The following is a 26777-nucleotide window of genomic DNA, read 5'->3' as shown; positions in this document are numbered from 1 at the left end:
AAGGACAGCAGAACCGACCGGTAGCCAATCTGCTGGAAGGATAAAGACTGGGATATTATAGCGGGAATGCTTGTTAAACCGTAAAGGAAAAAAGGCTAATGCACACACACACACACACATACACACGCAGCTATGCACACCCATGCATCCCGGACCGAGTCGAGACAAAAGCGACGAAAAGAAAAGGCAAATGGCAATTGTTTCAGTAAAGTTGATCCCAGCGAGCGAGCGAGCGAAATTCGGTGGTGTGCGTTGTGGGTGAAAAGCCTCCACCCACCCCGCTTTATCACATGGATTCGTGTGGATGGTCTTTTCCATCGTTTGCGGTGCCGGGATGAAGGAGGTACCATGATGATGGCGTGCCAGATGACGCACAGCCTTCACGACGGTTTGCGCTTTTTGGTCGGTGTCTGTTTTTCGTGGCGTCTCTTCTCTCGTTTCCCTCTCGTTGTGTGACAGCGAGGAAGTTTTTCTTGTGCTTATTTGATTTTGGTTTCTTGCTTGCTTGCGTCCACTCTCGTCGCTGTCCGCCTCCGTTGCCGTTCACCTCTAGTGTGCTACGCATTCAAGTAGATTCCCTGTTTCCGCTGAGAGGCGAGTGGTGGCAGTGCTTCCCCGCGTTTGCCTTCTCTTCGCACGACAAAAGTTCTGTGCCCTGGCCCGGTCTGGCCTCAGGTCGGTTTAAAAGTTAGTGGCCAAAAGAGCCACTGCGTCGGTCCTGTGGGTGCTAGTAAAAGAAATGAACGGAAAAAGCCACCCGAGCTGTGCGGCGAATAATTACGGCTAGATTTTGGAGTTTTTCCCATGAAAAGGGCAGAGTGTTGTACGTGCTGAACGGCCAGCCCACTGTTCCCGGCAAAAACTTTCCCGCTTCCCGGTTTGGAGCTCGTCGGAAAGAGCGTACGGAGAAATGATGGCGGTGTGGGATTTAATTCCTACCTCTTCCGACTCTTCCGACAAATTGGGCGTTCAACCTGGAGCCGTTTTCAGCCTTTCTGGGTTGAATATTGCTGCGCCCGCACACACACACACACATGCTGTAAGTCACACTGTACCCGGGAAATGCGTAACCAGGGCTTTATTTGAAAATTCCCCGAAAGAACAGACAAGAGCGGTCCTAATGTCACGCTCAGTGTGGCCTCAGAAGCCAGCGAGCAGCCCGTTTAATTAGGCTGCCTAATCAAGGGACAAAACGGGACGAGGGCGTGTGGTTTTAATGCAATTTTCTGTAAATGGAGCTACTACTCGACCAGTTTGCGGTTGCAGAGCAGGTGATCTGGCTGTGTGTTTGTGTGTGAGTTGGTTGATTTTGGCAACGTTGTGAGTCGGTAGTTCCTTTCGATTCGTTTGTGCCGTTGCCACTGTATGTAAGCGATACCATTCATCAGTTGGCGTGTGAAAGCCCGAGCCAGCTCGAGTATCCAGGGGCGACATTCATACGCTGTTGTGTGTCAAACCCAGGCCCCAGTAAGTGTCATTCCTGCGGGAGTGTTTGGAGAAGAAGAAACAGCGAAAAAACGTAAGAATGAACCGATGGAAAATACATTTTCTTTGCCCCCTCCCCAATGGGTATGTGAGTGCTTCAATGTATGCTTTCCATGGACAGAAACGGCTCACTCACGGGAAGAGGGAGCTCAGTACTCAGCCACTCAGCTGTGCTGTGCTGGATGCTGGAACATGTAAAAAGCCATGTGCCCTTTTGCGCTTGCTGGGCCAGAACACTTCGAAAGTGCCCTTGGTGGTGCCACTCACTGCGCCTTCAGGGTGTGTGCGTGCGTGTGTGAGTTGCTGGAAAACACAATTTCCCCGCTTTTCCGCGCGCTGCGATGGTTCGTGCCCGAACCCGAACTGTCGAGCGCGTACGAACCCGCGGTCGGGCCCGGCGCTCGATCGTGTCCGGGCTGGATTGGTGCGAGCGCGTCACCTTCGCAGGCTCGCGCGGTGCAGTCAGTCGATTTTCGTCGGCCGAGCTGGGAACAGTGGCAGCCACCCTCCTTCGTGTAACAGACCAGCGCGTGCGTGAGTGTATGTGTCTGACCACTGTAGCCAGGCCCCGTGTGGTGGATTGACTCCACCGCATCAACCGAACCGACGGGAAAAGCGTTGACCATTCATTCCCGGGGGATTTCCGTGGTCGTAGCGGAGAGCGCGTGTGTGTGTGTAGCTGTGCACCAGTGTGTGGGCTTTATTCCCCCCACCCCCCTTTTTGTTGTTGAAAAGCTTGTTAACGCATCGGTTCAAAATCAGGGGATGCTGTTTCCTGGTAATTGGATGCAAAGAGTTGGTGCGAGACGCTTCCTAGGCCATGGATGTCATGTGATGTGAGGGTGATGACGCTCGTGATCGTGGAATTGGATTTCATTCGCCCGTGCACTGATCGAACCCAGAAACTATCCGTGTGATTGAATTCAGACACAGAGAGAGATTGAGAGAGAGAGAGAGAGAGAGAGAGAGACAGACAGACAGAGAGAAGCGGATGCAATACAGTGTGCAGCCCACCTGCACAGCGGTGTAACGTCAAGGAAAGTTAATCAAAATGGTGAATACACAGTGATGAAGGATGTTGGTGGAATGAGCACGCGCGCATCTACTGCCTGAGAGAGTGCGTTTGTACTTGTGCGTGTGTGTGAGTGAGTGTGTGTGTGTGTGTGCGATCCAGAACGCTCCCATGGGGGACGACCGAGGCTGTGTAACGCAAAAAGGATTGTGTGCATCGAGCCTCTCTAATGCAGACGATGATGATGGCAACGATGCTTCGAATCGGGCACATCGAATGGTCGATGCATCGGATGTGGTGAAATCTAGCCCGAGCATCAGCACCGTTCGAACGAGAAGAAAGGCTACAGAGACAGAGATAGAGAGAAAGAGAGAGAAAGCAAGAGATCAAGAGGGTTGTAACGAAAAGGGATGTAAGCGCTTTTAGGTGGAAAGTGCAAACGGGGAGGGCAGTAGCTAGTCGTGTGCGTATTACATATTTGCCCTCGCTTCTGCCATTGGACCATTGCAAAAAGAGAGTGTTTGCAAAGAAATGGTTCGGAAACAGAAGAAAAAAAACAAAAAAAAACAAAAGAAATGCCAGTTGATAATAGGAAGGACAGAAAAAATGCAAACGTAATTAAAAGAGCTGGCAGCTTTTGAAGTCTTTCTAAAAATTTCCGCCCCGATTGGCCACGCTTTTGTTGTTAACATTGGCTTCCTCTGCCTTCGTGTGTGTGAGTGGGCGGTTGGATTTTGGACATTTTTGCTGTAATATTAAATAAATGAAGCACAAAATTAACTTTTGCATTCCTAGCGCCCGAACCGGTGGCTTTCACTTTTAGGGGTTTTGTAAAAAAAGAAACGTCCCTTTTTTTCACCGGGATGTGTTGGAGGTGTCAGTGCTCCTTTTCCTTCCTCGCTCCCAAAATACACGACCACGATGAGTAGACAAATTGTAGGGTAGAGAGTGAAAAAAGGCTCTAAAAGTACCTTTACGGTTTACACTCGTTCAACACGTAGCAACAGCGCGGCTCTCGCCAGACACAGCAGTTTAGGAGTCATAAAAAACGAACCCTTCACTTCCCCCACTAGCAGCCCTGCTTAAGCACGGTTGCGTGCATGCTCGGTGCGTGTTTGCGGGATGCGCACTCACCCACTACGCGCCCCAAAACGGAAGTGTTCTGGCACGCAAACCCCTTCACCCGTACGGTACCGAAAATTGGTCGCCGTGCGGGGTAATGAACTTAGTAGGGTGCACAAGCACACACATACTGGGACCGCTATTAGCTTCTTGGTAGGGCTAGGGCCACACCACGCTGTCGTATCGGTAGTTGCGAAGCGCAACAAGCGCCATCCATTAGTGCCTCGATAACCTTTCCGAGCGCAAAGGCAGCAGCAGCCCAAAATACACACATCCCGCCGTCCCGGGAAAATGGCGCAGCAAAGCGACCGAATATAGCTCATTACTGCATCCATAATGAAGTTCGACCTCTGTCATCCGCTCCGCTGTCCCGTCGGTGCTCACGTGATTCAACCAGCCGTTGAGCGGTCCGTGGGGGGTCATAATTTGTCTCTCGCTCCCCTCCCTCCGTTTTTCCCATTTCCCAGTCGTCGATTCTTCAGCGCAAAGCCTTTCATCGCTTCCGTGCATCTTCCAGTTTGCGTTAGATGTCTTTCGGGGGGAGTGGAAGAGGGGTAGGATGGATCGTTCCCCTTGCTCCACCCAGCCTGGGAGTTATTTTTCTCACTTCGATCAGCGGGCGATAGAAACATGTTTGTGTTTATCGAAGTGTGTATTAAGTAAACACCGGTGGGACCCCAGTGGAACGAGTTTCGTCGGGCGGCCCCGCCATCTCCAGCGCAATGGAGTTGTCTGTGGACGCTGTGTGTGTGTGTGTTTGTTGGTTACGCCATCCGGACCGGTGCTGCTTATGAACTCGCGCCGTCGCTACTCCACTTGGTACACACTTTATGAGGCAAAAAAACGATCGAAAAACGCTACGGAAGATACAAAAAAATGAATCACCGAATGCGTTTCGCTGGCAGTGCTGAACGATTGTGGCCCGATCATTGGTGTAGCGTGTTGCTGCTGGCTGGCTGGCTGGTCGTACGACGGGATAAAAGCGGCAAGCGAATGCTGCCACCGTTACCGGGAAGATTACCATTAATCTTCATCGCAAGATGAATCGCTTTTCATTCGCAATTGATTGCCATCGAAGATCGCAATGGAGGGCAGGCGGAAAGGGGGCGAGGGGGCAATGTAATGTGCAGAAAAGCAAAGCATACAGCCGCGAGCAATTGATTTAGCGTCTCGTGCCGTCGCTGGTGAGTGAGCATTGGAATGCAAATACTGTCGCCGTCAGTCGTCAGTGGAGAAAGAGTGTTCGAGAAGAAAACGGATTGCCTTTGTACGTACGGCGTTGGGGACGAGTGAAAAACCTTGAAGCCTTTGCGGCCTGCAGTCCCCTCAAGACTCAATACACTAAATGTGCAGCCACAAACACATCCATCATTTAGCGGGGGAGGCATGGGCGCATTAACACACTCGCGCGCATAGCCCCCAAAAAGCCAACGCCGCTAAACTCATGCATCAAATATTCATGGCATCTCATTAATTACGAAGCCAGCGAAGCGGTTCTTGCTCTTCCGGGCGCACCCCCGGTTCATTGGCAGCTTCCGGTGGACTGTTTGTGTGTGTGTAGGCGTCCTCGGCGTGTTGCTTGCCGAGGGGTACCTCCAGCGGTGGAGTATGAATAAATGATTGCCACTTTATTGAAGGTGGCTGCATATTTGCATTCCGGCCACGCACACACCGACCGAACCGGTTTGATTATTAGGAAAACAATTTCAATAACGGAAGGGCGAGCTGGGCGATCATGAAACGAAACTTATTGAACGATTTTTCCACCCCCTTTGCATGATTGAACTTTTCCCAACAACAGCCGCCCGCAGCCCTCGCAGGGTGAAGTATCGTATTAAGGGTGCATTAGGGCGAATTACACCATTACGGGCAGACGGCGGGGACCTCGAGATGAATATCTTTAATTGAATTTGTATGAGTTTGTGCTTGGATTTTGTATGAGTTTGTGCAGGGCTAGGAGAAGCAGAGCGCCATTGGCAGTAAAAATGCCCTTGGCAGCAACTGGAAAGATACTGGTGAAAGGAAAGCGTTCCAATAATTTTTCATACGTCCCGTGCGGCCCGTCGAGGAATCGAAACGAGGATACAGATTGTTTCGTTATTGGGTTCAGCTTCCGTAAGCTTTATTGTCTCTCGGCGGAACAGGGTAGCTGGGGGCATGCTTTCGCTCTTGAAGATGGGCAGCAGGATAGCAGGATCGATAGCGTGTGCCACACTCCGTTCATCACGCCGCCGCTCCAGCGGAGGCGTCAGCGGACAGGCAGCAGTATATAACCATCTCGAGTGCACACGTTCCGGTTGCGGACGTCAATGATAAAGAATGTTCTTGTTCGCGACCCGATAAGAGCTGCCGAACTGGGAGAACTAGAGGCAGCAAAACCCCCTGGAACCTGGAAGTGGAAAGTATCGTGCTGTCCATTTCCCTTCGCTAGCATCACGCCACGGACGTCTTTGCCCTCGTCGGCAGGTCCAATGAAAGCGAACGATCGGTGCGAATTTGCGGAGCAAAATCGAGTCGTCGGCAAAAGAAACGTTAATAAGTTTGGAAGGAATGATTAGTTCGCCACCGCCCTCCGTTTTTCCTTTCTGCCGGGTTGTGGTGCTGTCTTTGAGTGTGGGCCTTTGCTGGAAATGCTGATTACTCATACCATCTCCTCCCCCCCCCCCCATAATGGACAGGGGTAACGATTGGCCGGCATAGCGAACGAAGCACATAATAAAAGAGCGCGGCCCCCTTGTAAGCAATCGAGGCGGCTCAGGCGATGGACGCTTTGATGGCCACCATTTTGCCATTCTCGAGTGAAATCTTCTTGTTTTTATGTGAGTCTATGTGTATGTATGATTGTGTCTCAATGTGTTTTTTCTATGCTTCTTCTTCTTACTTTGGCCACAGCCTGCGTGAGTCTGCGTGAAAGTAGCTCCCGGGCAAACGGTTAGTTTTGGTTCGGTTTCTCCGCTGTGGAGAGCTCGTTAAATTGCCCCCAGAGAACGATCGAGAAGTGCATAACAATTCTCGAGAACGCGCTGGGGAGAAAGTTTTGTTCCACCTCGTCGTTGAAACTTTCTCGGTGCTTTCTCTGTGAACAAAACTTGAGCGCTGCTTAAGTGTTTCTAGTTTTGTTGGATGGTTTTTTTTTGGAGAAGGCAAAAAAAAGGAACTCCCTTTCCGTGGAAGCTGGTAAGATGCAAATCCCATCGCCATCTTTCTGGTGAAAGCATAAAATATTGAAGGCAGATCTCGGGCACACGCCTAATGTCATCATTCGAGTGGCAAACGAAATGTGCCATCTATTTAGCATTTCCACGTCTCGCAAATTCGCTCGAAACATGACCATCATCATAACTTCATCATTGGGCCAAAAGGGAAGCCAAAGGCCTTTCATGTTTATACACAATTTTACACGTTTCATTTAGCAACAGGGGAAAAGGTTTGAGCGTGCCTTATTATCCTCTCTCTCTCTCTTCCCTCTCCGAGATTAGAGATCCTTTGTGGCGTTTAATCAATTTTTGACAACAACAAAACAGGAAACTTTTCCACCCCATGTCAGCATTTTTTCTCTCATCCTGGTCATCCTCGCCCAACTTCAGCAGCCATTCGCCGACATCGACCTGAACTGGGTGAAAGTTCGGGTGTTCCGCCTACCCTTGCTGTGCACCTTTCCGTAGGAGAAAACACTGTGTGTGTGAGTGTGCGGGAGAGAGAGAGAGAGAAATAAAGAAAGAAAATGGGAAATTATATCACCCAAAGACCGGGAACGAGTTGAAAGTAATGGTCCATTCCGGAAAGGTCACACAGCGTGATATCGGGTTGGTTTGGGGGAGGGGGTGTAAGGGGAGAAAGTTTGCAACAGTTTTCCTCCTGCCCCGCGCGGAATTGGAACGAATTAGGCAGATTTAGACGCCGGAGTAGATTTGAGGCTTTGAGACGGTGGTGGCACAAAACTTTTGCCTTCCGAGAGTGCTGCTAGCGCTTTTGGGCCTCGTAAATCATCATCATCATCATCGGCCAAGGGGAAGGGGATAAGAAAGAGAGAGTGGAACCGGTGTAGTTGTTTGCTAGGTCGTAAGCAGGGCGTGTGGTGCCCAAACAGCGCGTCGACTTTTACCCCGCACAAAAATGGACACATTTATCTGAGGCGAGTGTTTGGATGGGACGTGTTTTATCGGGTGGCGCAGTGACAGAAATAAAAACATACACATTTGCATAAACGCTCCAACTCCAACGGGGACGGGGGACCAAAGCATACAAAAGCGTGAAGCGTTCGATCAATTTATACGAGATAAATCGTGCGAGCTTTACGACCCGGAATTTTAGATTTATTGCATAATCCCGCCACGGTGGAAGGTCAGATTGCGATAAACCGGTGTAAACGTGAAGCATTTAATCAGAGAGAGAGATAGAGAGAGAGACAGGGAGAAAAAAGGGAAAACACTTTGCACAGAATCAATCAATGTTGTGTACTTAATACCCAGCTCCCGCCACGCAAGGTTTGAGGCAATTTTCCCAATTAGCTACACCTACCCGGGCCGGGCTACGGGAGCTGTCCGTGCGTTGTGCGTTTGCTAGTAAAGAGTCTCGTGCCACTTACACTTGCCACTTGAGGCACGATGCGCCGCTACGACAGTGGGCAATTTCATACGCCCCGGGCTTCGTCACCTTCAACCGTCAACCGTCTGAAGAGATCCGGGCCTTTGAGGGTTTGACTGGAAGGAGAGCAAAAAAAAAAGGAGAAAAAAATAGAACGGAAGCAAACGAAAAACTCGCACCCAAGAAAAGGGATGTTAATAGCGGCGTCGAGAGTGAATATTTGAATGGGCATGCTCTCCCGGCAATGGCGAGCAGCTTCGGCATCAGCGAATGGAGAAAAATAGCTTGCAAAATAAGCTGCCGTCGGCCGGTTCCGGTGCTCGGGTGCGGAGTAGCGCAGTGACGTCCTTTTACAACGCCCCCGTCTCCCCATCACCCGTTCCCGGTGTCCCGGTGGATAAACTCTTGAGTTTTCAAAGCCCGGCACGGCATTATTGCTGTCACCGTGAGGGCAATGGAGGGAGCCAAGACGGAGAAGGTGAACAAGTGCCCCAGCAATACTCACACAAACAAAGTCCTTCAAGCGTTGGCCGTCGTGAGTTGAGGGGAAATAATTTGCCGCATCATCAATTCGTGTGTGTGTCTCTGGGACAGGGAAGGGCGCAGGAGGAAGCAAGGTGAGAGGAAATCAACGGGAGAGATGGAATGCTTTCGGTAGACGCCAGTTTCTTCTTCTAATAGACATTCTGAACCATTTTGAGCTTCTATGGCAGATGGCACAAAAATATAAAAAAGGAAAACCCGTGATCACAAATAGCGTCACCAAGCTGTAAAGAGTGTAAAGTCTTTGATGGAGAAAAGAGATAGAGCGGGAGAGCGAGAGAGAGAGAGAGGCACACACAAAGGGAGCGAGGGAATATATTTCCCCGATGGATAAAGGATAGATTTAGGGAAGCAGATAATCGATAAATTTGAATACGTCCGTTCGAATTCGTCCGGGGGTTTTTTGATGATTGGATTGATTTTTTCTGAATAATCGCATCGATGGAAATGGCATTTGGGGTGGGGCCGGCCCGGGCAAGAAAACGCATTTGTGTCGCAGATAATTTAAAGGTACACAACACGTAGAAATTATGTCAAGGATACGGGGCAACAAAGGAATGGTTTGAGTGGCTGAGCCGAACCGGATCGGGTTGCAGCTGTCCTTGGTCCTTTTGGTACACATGTGTATACACACATACACACAGACACACAGGGTTGGGAGATATTTTAAATGGGTGGAATGGAATATAGAACATCGAGCATTGGTATCGATTGCCGAACAACAGCGATCGGAACCAAATCCATCGCTGTTCCGGTCTGGCGGGGTCTGGCTTGCGCGTGGTTATAGGAAGATATTTATAAACTTTTCGCGCGGCTCAAAATTAAAACCAGACCCAGATTTGCTGGGTTGTGTTGGTGTGTGCGGGCGCTGTGATCTTGAAACATTATGCACTTGAAGCTGTCTGTTTTTCGACGGCGGAGAAGATGGAATGTCGGCGCAGTGGAATGGAATTTTGAGATCGAAGATTCCGCCGAAGGTCCAAAGATCTCCGGACAACCTCTCGGTCAATGCCTCGGTGTAAAGGCCGGGCTACATTGATCGTACTCCGTAGTGTAATTTCGATTTTCACTAGCGCATCTGGCGGCGACTGGTGGAAGCTTTTTTGGTCATCAAGGGAATGGTCGTGCCGGATCTCAAATTTAAGTTGTTTTTTCACCGTTTTTTGATGCGAAAATGGCTGAAATACGTGAACAACATATTCATCTATATATTGCATAGCTTTTCCAGTCCAGTTAAAGTAAAAAACAAGGAAAAATAACATATTTTCTGAAGCGGCTTCAAGTTGTTTGGCAAAATGCTTCGGTCAGCCGCCGCCAGATGCGCTAGTGAAAATCAAAATTACGCTTGCGAGTACGATCAATGTAGCCCGGCCTTAATGATGATCTTGGAGATTGGAAATATCAGCATGGTTCTTTTGCTTGCAGAGTGTCATCAACTCTTACGCCTAGAGGGCTTCGTACGTAATAAGGTTAATGCTTAAATGTTCTTAGCCTTAAATGGAGTCGCAGATATAACAAAAAGAAATCAATTGGTTGAACTCAATACTGAAATGTGGACCTAAAACCGTTCAATTTTGCTCCAAATCTAACAAGATTGAAAATATTGTAATCTTCATTGGAATCTTGTGCTTTTTTCCGTTTTCTCAATGCTCCAATCAATCGGGCAAATGGGATGGAAAATGAGTAGTTCAATTTGTTTCTGCTTCCGAAAGCAACATTTCATTGCACGTCGAAGCAGAACCACACCGTGACAGTGTTTTTGATTGCAAATTGAATCCAACACATACACACACACACAGACACACACCACCCAACCCGATTGAATAAAATGAAGCGAATGTTTTGTGGAGCGTAACCCCAACGAACAGTCAAATTGACCAACGTTCTGGCCCGAACTGGCATTGGTGAGGAGGCAATCAAACCTGATAATTCGGTGCTGTGGCTCACTGCTCCCCTCCTTACGCCACGGTCGGTGGCGATTCGCAACAAATTAATATTAAACGTGCTATGATCATGATTTTAAATAATTTATTCATTGCAATACGTTGCAAATGGGATGCGCGGGGGGGGGGGCGGGTGGGATTTTCGGCATCCCCGTGTCCAAAATGTGGCGTGGGGCAATCGGGTCGGTCGGGTCTGGCGCTAATGAAATTCGGTCAGAACACTTACCATGCTGCGGCAAGGGCTAAATGTTTTGCTGCCGAGGTCGGTCTGTTTCCGGCGAATGTTGCGGGACGGATGTGTGGATGAGCACACAGCTTTGCAAATTTCCTCGCCACTTCAGTGCTCCACTGCACTTGAACAAATTATATGCAGATAATAGATATTAATTAACGCTATGGTATGGATAAAAGCGCATCGTATCATCGCACTCAAATTGGGTTCAAAAGGTTGGTGGCGGGTGAGCTATGGATGCACTTTTTGTGGATGCAAACAGGAAACCCCCGAATGCGAAATGGTTGCACTGAAATTGAAGCCATTAAAAACTTCTCAAACTCTCAAACTGTACCATGCACAGCAAGAGCAAATGGCAACTCATTAGCTTGCTGAATCCATGCACAATGTGTTGCATTACATTTGCAAAGCCAAGCTTCCCTCTTAGCCCGTACACGAAAGCAAGATTGCAGACGTTAAATTGAAACGATGCGTTCACACGTAACGCAACCGATGTCGATGAATGTCGATGAAACACAACGAAACGTACCAGGGTCACACCAGCATACTCCAAATGACCCCCCAAACCTTGCCTTCAGCCGAGCTGAAGATGAGCTTCCTGTGGGAGGATGGTTGAGCCGCGCACCGTACGGTTTGAAGCATCGGGCACAAGAAGATGTGGGCTGAAAACAACAGTTTCCATTTCCCGGAGCGCTCCGGAACCCGGATGTGACCGGCTTCCGTTTGCAGATTCATCGAAACGATACGAATACGAGCTCGGTGTGTGTGTGTGTTTTTTTTGCTGCTGATGTGGAGTCTGAGCAACGAGCCGGGCCGTACCGAGCACTTGATCGTCACGGACGAACCGGGCAGCCATGGCATGGCACTCATCATGACCGTGTCTGTTTAGAGTTTCTCCGTCTGGGGTTGATTTTTTGCTGTTAATGTACACGTGAACCGGGGGGGGGGGATTTTTTTGTCCGCCGTTGGTGCGCTATGAATCACGTGGCTTTCTGCTGGTAGAGTTTGAATGATGTAGTCCCGGTTAACACATACACACACACTGATGGACGCAGACAGAGGATGAAATGCTTCAATGCTGAGTGTTCCAGTTGGTAGGTTCACTTTGAGCCTCCTTTCCCTTCCCCTTCGCGGGTAACGAGAATTTCTTCGAGCGGAAAATAGTTTCCCGCCATGCCATTGGGGCAACTCCACACACACACACACACACACACACACACACACACACACACACACACACACAAAGCTCTCGTTGATTGCTCCAAAATCAGTGAAGGTGAAGGATGGAAAATAATTACTCGAAGAACTCGGGGCATTAGTTTGGGACGGAGTGGGCCGGGCCAAATCGGACGGATAAGGTCAGGGAGCTGGAACCAGTCAGAAAACAATCCCGTTTCGGAGTGACAAAGGGAAAAAAGTTTGAAATAGAGTCATGGCGCACAGGAACGAACGAACCAAGTAGCAATTATTGGCAAGTGATTGTGATCGCTTGCAATTGTTCGTGAAACCTACTCATTAGGCAATGCCTCTCGAACGCCATTCGCTGGAAGAATGGAGAAAATCTAGGTCCCCAACTCGTTGACCGTTTGCACTGGCACCAGTGTCAATAATGTATAAGTAACAATTCGCGAAATTTTAAGTACCACCTAAAGCAGCAAGTTCCATTGCTCATTGCCTTGCTTTTGTCGAATTAATAATTAAGCAGGTCATTTCGGTCTGTCATCGTTGGACGGAGCAACTTTTAATGCTTTTCCGACCAACCCCGGACCGGGTTGATTTCTTACTTTCTTACGCTAATGGATAGCCACTCCTAAATCGCGACAAGCTGAAACCGATTTCCACGAACATCACCTTGCTTGATCCGCTACCGAGGCCCGCTGCTTGTTAATGGCGTTTGGCCGTAGGTCACACAGCTGCCCTGCTCCAGACTTCCGGAGGGCATTAAAAACCCGCCAAGAGGTGGGTTCCCCGTACCGGCGAGGGTCACTGGGGGTGACACCACCCATTAAATCCAAAAGGTTAACGAAGGGCGACCTGAAAGATCGCTCAGACGGGTCGGGCACGCCTCGGGACGGGCGCGAAAGTGTTGTTGACCTTGCGAAGCGATTTTCGAGCTGGAAAGCGAGTTTGTGTGTGTGTGTGTTTGTGGAAGAGAGAGAGAGAGCAAAACGAGCTAAAAGGAAGCGTTTGCGCGCGTGCGTTCCTTCCCGTTTTCGGCCGAGTAAATAAGGCTGAAGCGGAGAGGGCGAAGATGGGAAGAGATGATGGTCAGGTGCAAAGGGTTGAAGGGAATAGTCACTTGAAACGGACCCCGGGTCAAAAAAGCGTGTCCAAGGTGAGCAAGGATACGCGACCAGTGAGAGAGCGAAGGTAATTTATCAAATGGGAAATTCGTCTCCCCATTCGTCATGGTGGTCGTTTGTAAGGGGGAATGGGTAGGAAACACAAACACACACAAACACAGAGGAATACGCTCCACATAAACAATCGTACGCGAATGGTTTGCACCTGATTGCCCTTCCGCTTCCTCTTATCTGCAAATGCCAGCAGTAGCCGTTCCGCGCGTTTGCGAGCTTTGAACGGATTTGTTTTCCTTCGGGCTTTTGTTTGGAGTGTTTTTCTTACCCTGAAGTGTGGGGTGTCGGGTGGGGGAAGGGCGGGAAAATCTATTTGGCACCGGGACACTTGAATATTCATACATTGGAGCTCCGCGGATCGCGACGACAGTGCCGAAAGCTCTTTGCACGTGATGTAAAGGTACATTTGCATCTAATCAATGTGTGGCACTGTGTGGCACTGGTGTGTGTATGTGTGCGTCACCGTCTGGCGATGAGAATAGAATACAATCCTACGGGGGGTTTTGTCAGTGCTTTTTTGCTGTGCTCTTTTCTATAGCTAGCACATATTTTACCGATTTTCCAATCGTCGGAAAACGATCAACGGCCGTTGTGAAGCGTGCGCGAGAAAGATTAAAAGCGAGATAGGATAATTGAATCTCGTTCTGCGCTCTCCCGCCTCGGTGCGAACATTTAATAAGCGACTCCACGCAATCGTTCGCCGGGATCGGAATATCGGTTGTTGCCTCCTTTCCGCCCTCCCGCACCCCACTTTCCCATGGGCCTTCCTGCGGGTGGCTTTTCCCGTTTTCGAAGAGCAGCGGGATGCTTTGTACGGGGCCCGAAGACAAGTATTGATTTCTTGCCAGACTGGTTGTGCCATCTTTACATTTCCCGCCCCTTGTATCCCTCTTGCTGAACCACCGCTTTACGACCATCGGTGTCATGTTACGCGACCACCAGCTCGGATGTAATGTGTGGCGTCTGCCGCTGATAGATGTTGCTGATTGAAGAGTGAGTCGGCTTTTAGCGGCGGTACGGTTTCATGTCTACCTGCCAATGGCCCAGGCTTTTAGTCGATGGTATCGGTGTAACCAGGGTGTAACCTCCCACCTCCATTCCAGCTGCCGCGACGCATTCCGGCGGCCCTTATGGTCGGAAAATCGATGGCCACCCTCATCATCCGGTGTGCACTTTCGGCTTGGGAGATCTATAAAATACAACTACACACATTTCACCACCACGTACCGACTCTGCCGCGCACGCGTTTGTGTGTATGTGTGCTGAATCGTGCGTGAAATTTGGTATGTTTTTCATGACCCTCCGTTGCCTAGCCACCCTCCGGGCTCCGACACCCCGCCGGGCTGACGTGCTACTGATCCTTTGGGCTGATTTGGGCCGGGCCAAACTGGGCGAGCAGTTATCCTTTTTAGCTCATTTTACGATCAACCATCGACTGCTCGTTTCCTATCCCCTGTTTTTGGGTTGCGGGTAGATACGCATGTTCTGATAAAACGTGTGTCTATGGGATTGTGTGTTCGAGTAGTCGATTTGCTCGATTCCCTCCTGGGTGCCTTTCCGGTGAGTACGTGAGCGGTTGAAGCTCGGATTGCTGGAGTAGATACAGACACACACACACATCACGGCCAACGTGGTATAGATCAAACGTACCGACTTTAGTGCGGGTTTGGTGAAGCATGTAACGCAAAAGGTTTAGGCCGAGATTTATGGATCTTTTGACTCAGGGCCATCGAGAAAATATTGTGTACCGGATAATGTTTTCTTGCACACCGAAGACATGAGCCTACATGCCAGAAGCTACAAAGATGCTTATGGTATTTAATTAAATAAAGGAAAAGAACACGGCACAAATACGATGCTTTGTTCGATTATGTTTGATAATTCTCGGGGGAAAATGATTAAAGTCATTACCGGAGGGGGCTACGGTTGATTAAGCTCGTTCAGAACGCTACGATGCAGTTGTGGAGCGCGAAGGTATTTTCTGAATCCTCTTTCAGCAGCTGGCCGGCTGGAATGTCCCGGAACGGGAGCTACTGATCGATGGACAAACCTTGTTTTAATAACGATTGTGTCGTAAATTTTCCTTAATTACTATTAGCCGGTCGGAAAAGGTTATTGGGCGGCGGCGGGTTGTGCCATAAAGCACAATATCGGGGTGGGCGATGTATTCTCTTTCTTTCCCAAGTATATCATGTTTAGAGAGCCTGTCCGGAGAGTTTTGTGAAGGTCACAATGGTCCAAAGCGCAATGAAACGTATTGGAGTAGAGCAGGAACCTGGTTTTCTCGCGTTCTCATTCGTATTGTAACTACAGTGTTGTAGAATGTCTTTCAATTTGTTTTGCTCACGATCGAAAAACAACAAAGATAATTACATTCGCTAAATGAGATAAACAATATGCACGCCGCAGACACAATACATTATTGGAAGTAAAGTTTTGCTTTGATTCTGGCAAAACCGTAAGGCGCTGCCAAACATGAAACAATTCCCGGGAATGCACATCAAACGGGGCCCCAGTTTCTGCATGCTTGTAAATATTTGAAAAATACAACAAAAAGAAGCCGTGGAAAACAACCGCTTCCCTCATTCCGCTTCGTCATGAGGGGTGGTTGTGTGTTTTGCTATTATAGATTCCGCTTCCCGTTTGGTTGGTGGAGGCGGCAGTGAGAAGAGCAAACAGCCATCCCGTATCCGCAAACGAAAACAACAGCACGAGCCAAAACATGATTGAAATTTCTCATTTGAGTAACGCGCAGCTAGACGTTTGGCAATGGGTTTGAGCAGATCCAGCCGGTTTCACCAAACGGGGTGGTGCACACGATCCAATCACGCCCGAAAGCAAAACACTGAGCTACGCACACACATACAGACACACACGCACAAACATTGGATAGGAAAAACAAATTTCTTTGTTGCGGTACGTTGGCGATTTGTTAGTTTTTTTTGGTATTGACCAGTGGAGGAATCAATCTGACGCTTCTAACGCAGGTTCAAGCTCTTCGTAGAGTTCTGGACGGGTGAACTTCAATCATTTGAAGATTCGAGCATCGGGGTAATGTTTTTAGCACTAATTTTAGACCCGTTAAGGCTATGTTTTCTTTTCTATACGACGTCTCTTTCTCTCTTGCTTTCTCTCTGTGTATCTGGTCATGGATTGCTCTCTGAATGCGTTGCAAAAACAGTTCGATGGAATGGACAAGTGATTCGTTGTGATTGGGTGCAGTTTCCCAAGAATGAAAATACAATTTGCAGTGTGTGTGTGTAATGTAACAGTTTCTAATTTACAGGTGGCATTCCAGTATTCCAGTGACCGGCGAATCGAGTGAACAGTGATTGATAGTTGTGTTGTGCAGGTAGCCTAACATTCAGGCGCAGTCGAACAGTGCTCCCACTGACCGACATATGAACTAGCAGACTTGACCGATGGTGTCGTTGGCCAAGCAACAAGTATCGCTGCAGTTCCAGTTCCGCTTCTAACCAACCTTCCACGTGTCTGTGTGTGATTATGATGGCTGCCACAAGAATCCCAGCGGCATACGACGTGTGCTAGTATTGGCTGTGTGCTAATAGCGAGATCCGTGTGTGCGTGTGTGCGGTTTCATCGCATCGCAGGATCATGATCTGAGACCAGGCTTGCCCCGGGGTCTACTAGTTGTGCATTCTACCTGTGCACGTTCCTTGTGCATACTTCCGTGTGCGTGCATACGTGCGCGCGTGTGTGAGAGAGTGTCCGTGGGGGCCTGCCTCCCACCCGCTTCGGAGAGGCCAGTGCGTCAGTGTGCGGTGGGCGTTTTGTAGCAGCCAAAATTTCCCAAAACAGCTAGTTGAATGAGTAACAGTGCGATGGTGGCCGTGGCGATCTGCTGTATACTGGTGCTGCTAGCCGTGTTCATCGTGCTGATCATAGTGGTCGGTTCGACGATGGGCGAACCGAAGTGAGATAAGCTCCAACTGGGGCCAGGACACTTCGCCGATGGATAGCCAAGGCCCCCCGGCTGTTAGAATTTGGACGGATTTTGTTCCACCGGTGCTGCCGCTACCGCCGCCGACGCCAATGGCTGCGGTGGCGCGGATAGCGGCCGCGACGAGCGTGCTCACCATCACCACCAACACCACCACCGTCAGCACCAACCCCACCAGTCTCGTGTCCTGCGCGCGCGGCGCGTCGCTCGTGGCCAGTAGCCGTAGTGAGCGTGTATAATGGAGCGTGTGTCCAACTACCACTACCAACCGACCGTTACCACCACCATCACCATCACCACTACCCGTACCATCAGCTGCTGCGTTGCGCCATCGCGACGGTAGAACCAATGGCGTAACGGGCGAAATGTGGTAGAAGCGCGAGTGTGAGTCCACCACCACCACCACCACCATCACCATTACCATCGAAACGGACCTCAAAACCACCCGAATGAGCGAGCGAACGTACGAACCAACCAGGCACCGGGCGAGGCAGAACGACCATTAGCGAGAGAGAAAGGCAAACCGATTGCAAACAAAAAACCTTCCTCCAAAAACCCTCCACCCCTCCCAAAAAAGGCAGTGTTAGGGGAAGCTACCGGATTAACACTGATGTCCCGGACGGGCGTCAGCGAAGAGCGTTTTGTTTTATGTGGCACAGCCTAGCCCCGAATCAGCTTCGAATAGTAACTCACCTTCTCGGCCAACTCGGTCTCCACTACTACTTGGGCGCTCGGTTTTCCCAAACACGTCAAATTTTCACACTTAAAATGTCCTCTGCTTGAATTTACGCGAAAAACGCTTTCCTTTCTGCCTGTCTACACAAAACGATTCGTACCCTTTAGTAGTCAATCAATCAATCAATCCCCATCGTACGCTTGTTGCACCTGATTCGCACCGCCTCTCGATAACAGGAAGAAGAGGAAGTAGAATAAGAAGAAGAAGAGGACGAAAACAACAACTACTACGGGCACACACTTGTTCATACTGCGTCAAAAACACACGTCAAAGCACAGCACACGACACTCACGAGCAATGGAATAAAATCTTACACACCAATTCTACACAGCCGTCTTAGCGGGGGCACAAAAACAAAAAAAAAAAACAAACAAACGAAACAAACAAACAAAACAAAGCAAAGCAAAGGCTAGTTTTAGAAGCAAAGCAAGCTGCGAGCAAGCTGCATAAATATCTTTTAAAGTGAAAGAAAAAGGGCGCGGCAACATAAAGGAAAAACCGTGAGAATAGAAGTAAAACGTACACACACACACACACAAACACACACCGATACACACACTCTCACACACACACACACATACAAGTTCACACAATACACATCTATCTAGTACAGAAAAAAACAACACTCTTAATGCTACTTAAACTTAAACTTCTAAACTACTAAAAGAGACTTAGCGATACTTAGTTGCATGATTCGGGCACGCTGTAAGAGTGCGATAGAGCGAATGTGTATGTGTGTATGTGTGTGAAAGAGGGAAAGCTAATCACAAACAAGAACGAGAAAATAGAACAAAATAATTGAAGAAAAGAAGAACAAAAAAAAGTATTCAAAAGCTGAATAAATGGTTGAGTGTATAAATCGAAAAATCAGCAACACACATATACTTAGAGTTTTAAGTAGAGCCATCCGGTAGCTTCCAAACAAGTAATATAAAGAGAGAGAAAGAGCGAGAGAGAGAGAGAGAGAGTGAGAGAGAGAGAGAGAGTGAAAAAGAACGAGGCACGAGTCAGTAAAGATGTATGAAATTCGAAACCAAAAGAAGGAAAATTATACCAAAAACAAAACAAAAAATCGAACGATCACGAACGAAACATAACAATTTGCCGTGAACGAACAGGGCAAGGGGGTTGGTCGCGTGCTCGCTCACCGCACTGCAGTTTGTCTCTTGGCGGTGATTTTAGTTCAGCAACAAACAAAGACGCTCCCCGGCAGGAACGTTGAAGCGTGTGCAAGCAGTGACGCACTCTAGTGAACACATATCGTTTATAGCAGCATCTCGTACTAAGGTCGGCAGAGTATAACGCAGTGTTAAGAGCAAAACCCCGCCAAAAAACCTGTCCCATATAAACTTACTTAAGTGTGAACGTGAAGAAAAAGCCGACCAAACAACACCTTCCGGCAACACAGGGCACCTCCAACTGTACCGTGGAGCTCTCGGGAAGGGGATCGGTTCACGTTCAGCTCTCAACTGCTCTATCCCGATATTCCGTTCGTACATTGACAGTTGGCGGTCGGAATATACACATGAAACAAAAAAGAAACGATTTTGCTTCTAGACCTCCCCCCCCCCCTTTTGTGTTTGACCGTTGTGTAGGGTTGCTGCAGGTTCCGTTCCGTTGTGTCCGGCATGTAGGCTAGGGTGTTTGTTAAAGTTTGTGGTTTTGATATAAAAGAAAATGAGTAATCCTACGGGCCAATCGTAGGACGCCCTTGTATCACCCACCCAACGGCAAAGAAATAAAGGACACACATACACACACACGTGTACACACATACACACTCACACACACACCTTGACGATCGGGCAGGTTTACTTTTTTCCCTTTCAACACTAACTCTTACCAGCATGTCAAAATGGGAGAGCAGGGCGAGAGTGTGTGTGCCAAAACAGAAAGAAAAGTGTGCGAACGTGTGCGTTTGTGTGCTTTTGTGTGTGTGTATGTATGCGTATGTGCAGTGAGGGGTTGATAAATCACTATAGTCGTGGGTAGTGATAGTGTTAGCTGTAGTAGTATTATCCATTACTTCCATGTTGTTGTTGGCCAGTTTACCGTTGTTTAATGTGCGCAACAGAATGTAGTTAACAGAACAGCCTTGTTTACCATCGTAACGCATCGAATGCTAACATTTTGAGAATGGTTGAGAAGGAGAGAGAGAGAGAGAGAGTGCAAGGAAGAGAAAGTGAAACTGGAAGCCGGAAGAAGGTAGAGCAAGAGACTAACAAGCAAAGCAAATTGTGGACATGAAACATGAAGCCGTTGAAATGTTTTCGAAACAGTTTTCGGAATGCGTCGGAAATCTATAACGCACCACTCTACGAATGAAATAACACAATATACATGTACGAAACACAAAAGTATAAACCAAACCCGAATCAGTATATGGACAAGCATATGGACATGAAAATAAACTGAAAACAACCTGAGACAATAATCTGTTTCGAGCAGGAAATCAACCAAAAACAGGCACACAAATCCCATCGAAAGTGAAATATACTGTTGTTACCCATAAAGAAAGCAAGCACATTCGGATTTCAAAAGGATTTAGAAGTGACCGTTTTGCCACATCACGGAACACATTCACACTCACACGCACACACTCCAAACAGACACGATCCTCCCCGCGGCACGATCATCCAGGCGACTCGTTGGTTTTGCGACATGTTTCAATAACTTGTGGTTTTTTGTTTGGTGAATTAAATAAAGCTTCTCAAAGCTCACCTTGTGACGGATTTCGCGTTGGCGTTGCCACGGCGCATTAATTATCAATCAAAGCAGTAGCAAGAGCAGGAAGCACCGATCGGGTTGTCGTCTGGCCTTGGATAAAATTAGCCTGTCCTTGTTGTCGCTAAGCTGGGGCAGCGAAATTCCGCACGCTCTCCCATCTCGAGAGCTTTATTTTTTTTTTCTTTTATTCGGGTCAAGTGGCACGAAAGGATGCGCTCTCATTTTCATTCCCTCCCAATGGTTGGAGCACCACGATTTTGATTCAGTTGACCCGGTTCCCCCCGGGCCAGCCGGTTACAGCGCGCGGGCTGACAGCTTCTTGGAAGTGGGAAGCGAAAAGAATTGAAAACTCCTGACCGCTGTGTAATTAGATCAACGTGAGGTTGTCAATTACGGCGGCGGTTGGTTGCGGGCGTGCGCGAAGATGTGACAGACGAGACGAGGTTTTGTTTTATTGTGAGCTTGCTTCCAGGAAGGACAGAGCGTAACAATGCACTGGACGAGCAGACCAGAAGACTTGCTTTCCAGGAATATTGAGCACAGGAAGAGCTATATAAACTATGGCTGATCTTTGGTGAGACTTTGGCCAACGGCAATGTGTGGTTGCATGTGTTGTGCTTAAAGGATTAGACGTGTTCTATTCCTTAGCGTTGGTGCTTTACCAACTTGTTTATATTGATCGATAAAGAACACTCATTAAATGTGCCCTTAAGACTAACTTTACTAGACACAGCATCGCTATTATCGTTGTATAATTTGACCATTAACCAACCTTCCTTTAAAAACGTTCTGGATTGATCCATCGTTGCTGTATGCGTCCCGGCTTTTAAGCAAAACATCCTTAATTGAAACCCGAGCTGAACTATTCCCCATTCATGCGAATTTAACAACTGCCACACTCCATTTCCATGGGCGCCGTTGCTTTCATTTCCGTTTTTTCATCCACTCAGAGGACCGACAAAACCGAGAAACTTTCATCTCGTCGACTTGAATGCAGCGGCCCCATGCAGAAGCTCGGCGTGTAACGGAATGCCCGTGAAAGTTCGATCAAATTAAAAACCACCATTGATTGACGGGGAAAAAGGGAAAGCATGCTAGAGAGCATGGAAGGAAAACGTTACCCACAGCAGGCGATGGGAAAATGGCGTGCTAGCGCGATGCTGATAAAGTCGTGCTCGCGCTGCAACGAATCCGGGTGCACGCTTGCTACGCCTTTGCACTGGCGAATCTAGGTGAAGGATGCGGGATGCCGTATTAATGACGTCTTCGCTCATCGTGCTCACCCGCACCGGCACCGTCAATAGTGTGGCCCAGTTCGATGTCCACTCGATGTCTACTTCGCTGCCGCGCCCGCATCGAGACAATGGCGCGCTGCAATGGAGATGTAACGCCTTTCCTTCAGCACTTTCAAGTTCAACTTGGCCGGCCGCTGTACTTCCCCCCTTCGCGAGGGGGGCTTTCGCTTAAGCGTGCTTAACAGAATCCACTTCTCGTTGGGCGCTCGCTGTTATTGTTGTCGCCTGGTTGTTCCCGGGTACGATCACGCGCATTTGCGCCTGTTTGGCAGGGGCGTTTTTGTGTTTGCGCTTTGTCCTTCGCCGGGCGCTTCTGCACGGCCGTCATCCAGCGTCTATTGTTTCGCGCTTCTCTTTTCACTGCCTTTGAATGCGCAAAGAAGCGCTTAAAGTTTTGCACCAACCGATAGCAGGCCGACCGGCGGACCGTGTCGGCTGGCCCACATAAAGCCCACGCAAAAGGATGTTTATTTCTTCTCGCCCTTCCGGTATCTTATTAGATCGCTGGGCGAGGGGCGGCAGAGCGGGGACAGAATTGAAGAGCCCGGAAAGTGAATGTTCTGGGGGAACGGTTGGGAAGGAAGGCACACGCTTCCGGTGCATGGTCGTTGCGCTTTTGTTGCAACCACTTCAGCTGTCAAACGGGCATCCCGAGGCCGAGCGCGTACGGGAAAGGATGGTTGCGCGATGCTTCGACGGTGTTGTGCTGGCTTTCAATCGTGGTGCGCTGCACGGTTTTGATGTGCTCAAGGTTAGCGCAGGCAAAAGAAGACAACGTCCCTGGGAGCCTACTGCACTTTTTACGGTCGAGTGAAGCGGTACAATGTGTAATTACGTGCATCTGTACTGGAGTGCACGGAGCTGTATTTAATCATATGCCACGGTGGCTTGCAATGCTATGTTGCAAAGTGTTGTTCGAGGGCTTGGGCGGATGTGTGAGTGTCTGTGTGTGTGTGGGAGTGTTCATTTTTATCACCCGTTATGGAAAGCACATCCAAGCGAAACCATTCGCATAGGAAAAAGGGGGAACATTTGAGGCTATTCAGCCGCGAAAGAACTCTTCAGCCGTCACATCTTTGAATGCATCGAGATAGAAGCATGGCGTTCGCACGCTTTCGGTATGGAACTGGAACGATGTTAACAAAAAAAATGGGCAAGTGAATGCCGCCTATTTCGGATTCTTGTGCATCACATCGCTGCTAATGATAGTGAGAGGCTTTTTAATGTCTACGAATTGGCAACCAAGATCATACTACGCTAATTGCGTGAAATGGTCCATTAGAGAGGCAATTATTTTGTGCGCTTTCGATACACGTTTTCCACATGGTTCGCCGATAGGAATTGAACTACAACACACAGCCAATGTATAGAGCAGACAAAAGCAATGGAATGGATGTGTATGTGCTTTGTTTTATTTGACAAGTTTATCTCAACCGTTGCATGCAACCGCCCTTTGAAGTGTGTTGTGTGCGGCTTTCCGGTTGTGCGATAGCGTGATCAGCTTCGATGACACGAACAAAACACAGGAAACGGGGTGGGGAAACAACCATACCATACCACACAGAACATGAAATACCAGTTGCAAAACGGAACAAAACAGAGAGTGAAGCCGAAGTGAAATGCTCCATTATCGCAAACAATTACCAAACAGAGGATGCAATAGAATGTAAAGCATGTTGCAAGCCGTATATTTACACTGATTAAAATCCACAATAGCGAAGCATAAATCAGGCAAACGGATGGACAGAAAAGGGAGGAAATAGTTACAAATGTGTATTGGAACAGGTGAATGTTTTTAAATGGATAAACAGTTGCATGTATCATTGTCTCAAGGATTTAGTACCGATCGAACTCAATGTTTTTATCCTCCACTCTCCTACTCCTTTTAACAGTGTGCAAAGCGCTTCTGTCACATAGATAGAACTGGGTGGGAGGGGGAAGCGGACAAAACATGGCACCCGAGCAATCAAGGCAAAAAACAGAAAATAAATTATATAAAAAAAGAAACTTTTCCCTTCACCGCGAATGCGTAGCCAATACCAGCAAACCCCAGTCTGTGTAAGTAGTGTAAGTTATATTATACCTGTTTGCTCAACCCAGCACACGTACACACAAACACCCATACACACACACACACCGTTAAAAAAACACTCATTCACACTAAGAGACTAAACCGCTGCGAGGGAAGGCGGGGTGCGTTTCGACGATGATGGGCGCTCGACATGAGTGTGCGGACAATGGAAACGCGCGTTACCCAGAGATCGGGAGTGAAAATCGGAAGAAAACAGAGGCAAACAGATGAAAATCCCTGTCCCGGTCTCGGGGGTTTAGTAACGAGCGGAATGAAGGTATGGAGAGCGAGAAGAAAACACACAAACATATAGGGTGGGAGGGTGATGCTCGATGCGTTCCGATTGGTGCAAATGAAGATTAATAAAAGAAAAGTTAAACAGTACTCGTTAAATGATCGTTGTTGTTTTTCTCTGTGCTACATGATGAACTTTGCATTCGCTGGATGCCGGAACCGATTTCCAATTGTCTAAACTATCAGGCGTTCCACGATACGGTAAGAACGAACGAGGCTGGATGAGGGGTGCCCGGGTTTGGAATGTGATTGGCCCTTGATTGCTAGATGCTTGACCATAATTTTGGAGATGGCTGAGGGATGTTTCAAAAATAGCTCTTTAATAAATATACACCCCAAAGAACCGTGTACCCAACGTATGACGTAGTCCTTTTTGCCGCTTGTGTCTGTGTATGTGTTTGTTTGTTTTTCGGTTCGCTATATTTGGCACGGTAAATAAATGAGCCGGGCTGTTCAAAACTGACAGTATTATTAGGGAACAGATCGGCTCGGCAAAAGTGAAGAGTCATCCAAACCGTACGGGTGCACACCCATAAGAAATGGTGGGCAAGAGAGAAACAATAGCAAAAATAGATGACTCGACAAAACTGCAGCCGATGGCCCAGGGGGGGGGGGGGGGGCTGGGGTACGGGTCACACTTTCCGGAGCTAATTTGTAGGCTTTTATGTCTCCTGACAAAACCCTATTTTTGTTGTCAGTGGTGGTGATAATACAACACAATTCGGTGCGTTGTTGCTGTGGTGTCCAATGACACTGTCACATGCTTTTCGCTTAACTGAGCAAATGTTGATTGATTGTAGTATCGCCACAATGTTGCGGCTGTATGGGAGCTGGAGAGTTGATGTTTCATCGTAAGGATGTATGTTTCATCAGAAACTATGAAATAGATCATTAGACATGAGTGTTTTGGTATGAATGAATTTGAATATAAAAATTACCGATCGATATTGAATATTTTATTTATATATATAAATAATGTTTCAAGTCGTCACGACACGACAACTATTGTTTGATAAAATATAAAAGAAAGCATGTACCGATTTGGATACGTTTTTATTTTATGATTTAAACTGTTTCAGAGAGCTTAATTAAAACTCTGACTGCAATATTCAAGATGTCAGCCATGATAGAGTTATTTGCAATTAATTCAGCCTAAGTTCTAACAATATAAAGTATGCTACTGTGCTAAACAAAACGCACAAGCGCAAAAGGATGTTCTTTTCGGAACTCTACGGTCGGTGGATTAGCGTTGCGTATTATATGGGTCACTCCGATGTTAAGCACACTCTCTTAAAGAAACCCAACCAACGTTGCAAGCTTATACAATGCTTGAACCGCTTCCCGGTAGCATGGCAGCTACGCTTCCATACAAAAGCTTCTGCCGTCGACAGGTTGGGAACACGAGAAGGGACAGCAGCAAGACGACGATCTGTGGCTGTGTGGCCGTTGTGATTCTTCCTCCATTTTGTTCGGTTGAGATTTATTTCCCTATTCAGAACGGATTGTGGGTCCTCCCCGTGGTGGGGAGAAACAAAACGATGTGCAAAGATCTGCGAGCATTTAATGAGCACTTATCTGCGATGAAAATAATTCTGCGGCCCGTGAACCACTGGGCGTCTCCATGGCAGGCAGCAACGCGTGAAGCGTGTCTTAATTTTTCCTAGGAGTCTCCATTTGTCAATGTGTTTGTATGTGAGTGTGTGCGCATACTGACAAGCACCATGGAAAAAAACCATTCAAGGCATACCGTTTGCGGGAGGACACTGATACACACAGCATGCTCACGGTGCTGTTTTTGCTGCTGTTGTTGTTTTATTCCCGAGAACTAGGCTAATACCGTGGGTTGAGCTTTTAATGCTTTCACCAAATAGCTCCGATTCCGGGGGCGCTATATTTAAAAACCCGCACCTCATGTCCGCCTCTGCCGGCGTATTTTTTCTCTCTTTTTTTTGGGGGGTGGATTTGATGGTTCGTTTCGTGCGTTTGGGTGTGGCACTTGCGAGCGATAACCATGGTCGACGAGGACGGAGGAGCATGGGGGATGTTTCAGTGGCGGCGCGAACACACAGCACAAACAAATGCACTTGGCAGTGGATGATTTTGGTGTTTGCCCGGGTTTTGTGTGTAAGCGTGTTCTTTTTTTTTTGTTTCACTCGCCAAGGGCTCGGGTTGGGCGGTGAGCTTATCGCTGTGTGACGTAGTTGAGTTGATGAGCGAGAAGCTACTCATGTACGGATGGGCAACCATAATGGAGTAGGATTACGTTTGCTCGACGCTAATCGTTGATAAGGAAGCCCAAAAGACAAGCAAAGTATGGCACGGGAGGGGGAAGATAAAATCCCAGATTATGGAGTGCCGGCGTTTCGCCGGCGTTCTTTGTTAGCTTTAAGAGATGATTATTATTTTCTGTTT

The 26777-nt window shown here is 48.2% G+C and overlaps 2 protein-coding genes across 22 annotated transcripts in view; both read left to right on the top strand.

Moving 5' to 3' along the window:
- The window catches only part of LOC120896737 (cubilin), an 89625-nt gene that overhangs the window by 31337 nt on the left and 31511 nt on the right, over positions 1-26777 (top strand). The window lies entirely within an intron of this gene.
- Positions 1923-24464, top strand: LOC120896740. Of its 5 annotated transcripts, none has more exons than XM_040301135.1 (2): positions 1923-2025; positions 16568-24464. In XM_040301135.1, the coding sequence occupies exon 2, from the start codon at positions 17109-17111 to the stop codon at positions 17217-17219; it is 111 nt and encodes a 36-aa protein (XP_040157069.1). In that variant the 5' UTR covers positions 1923-2025; positions 16568-17108; the 3' UTR covers positions 17220-24464. The 5 variants fall into 5 exon arrangements, with proteins under 5 accessions (XP_040157069.1, XP_040157074.1, XP_040157070.1 ...); XM_040301140.1 differs by lacking the exon at positions 1923-2025 and adding an exon at positions 2032-2263 and having other exon boundaries at positions 16580-24464; XM_040301136.1 differs by lacking the exon at positions 1923-2025 and adding an exon at positions 2032-2263.

This window comes from Anopheles arabiensis, chromosome 2, assembly GCF_016920715.1.
Source record: "Anopheles arabiensis isolate DONGOLA chromosome 2, AaraD3, whole genome shotgun sequence".
NCBI lineage: Eukaryota > Metazoa > Arthropoda > Insecta > Diptera > Culicidae > Anopheles > Anopheles arabiensis.
This window is presented reverse-complemented; position numbering and strand designations above follow the sequence as displayed.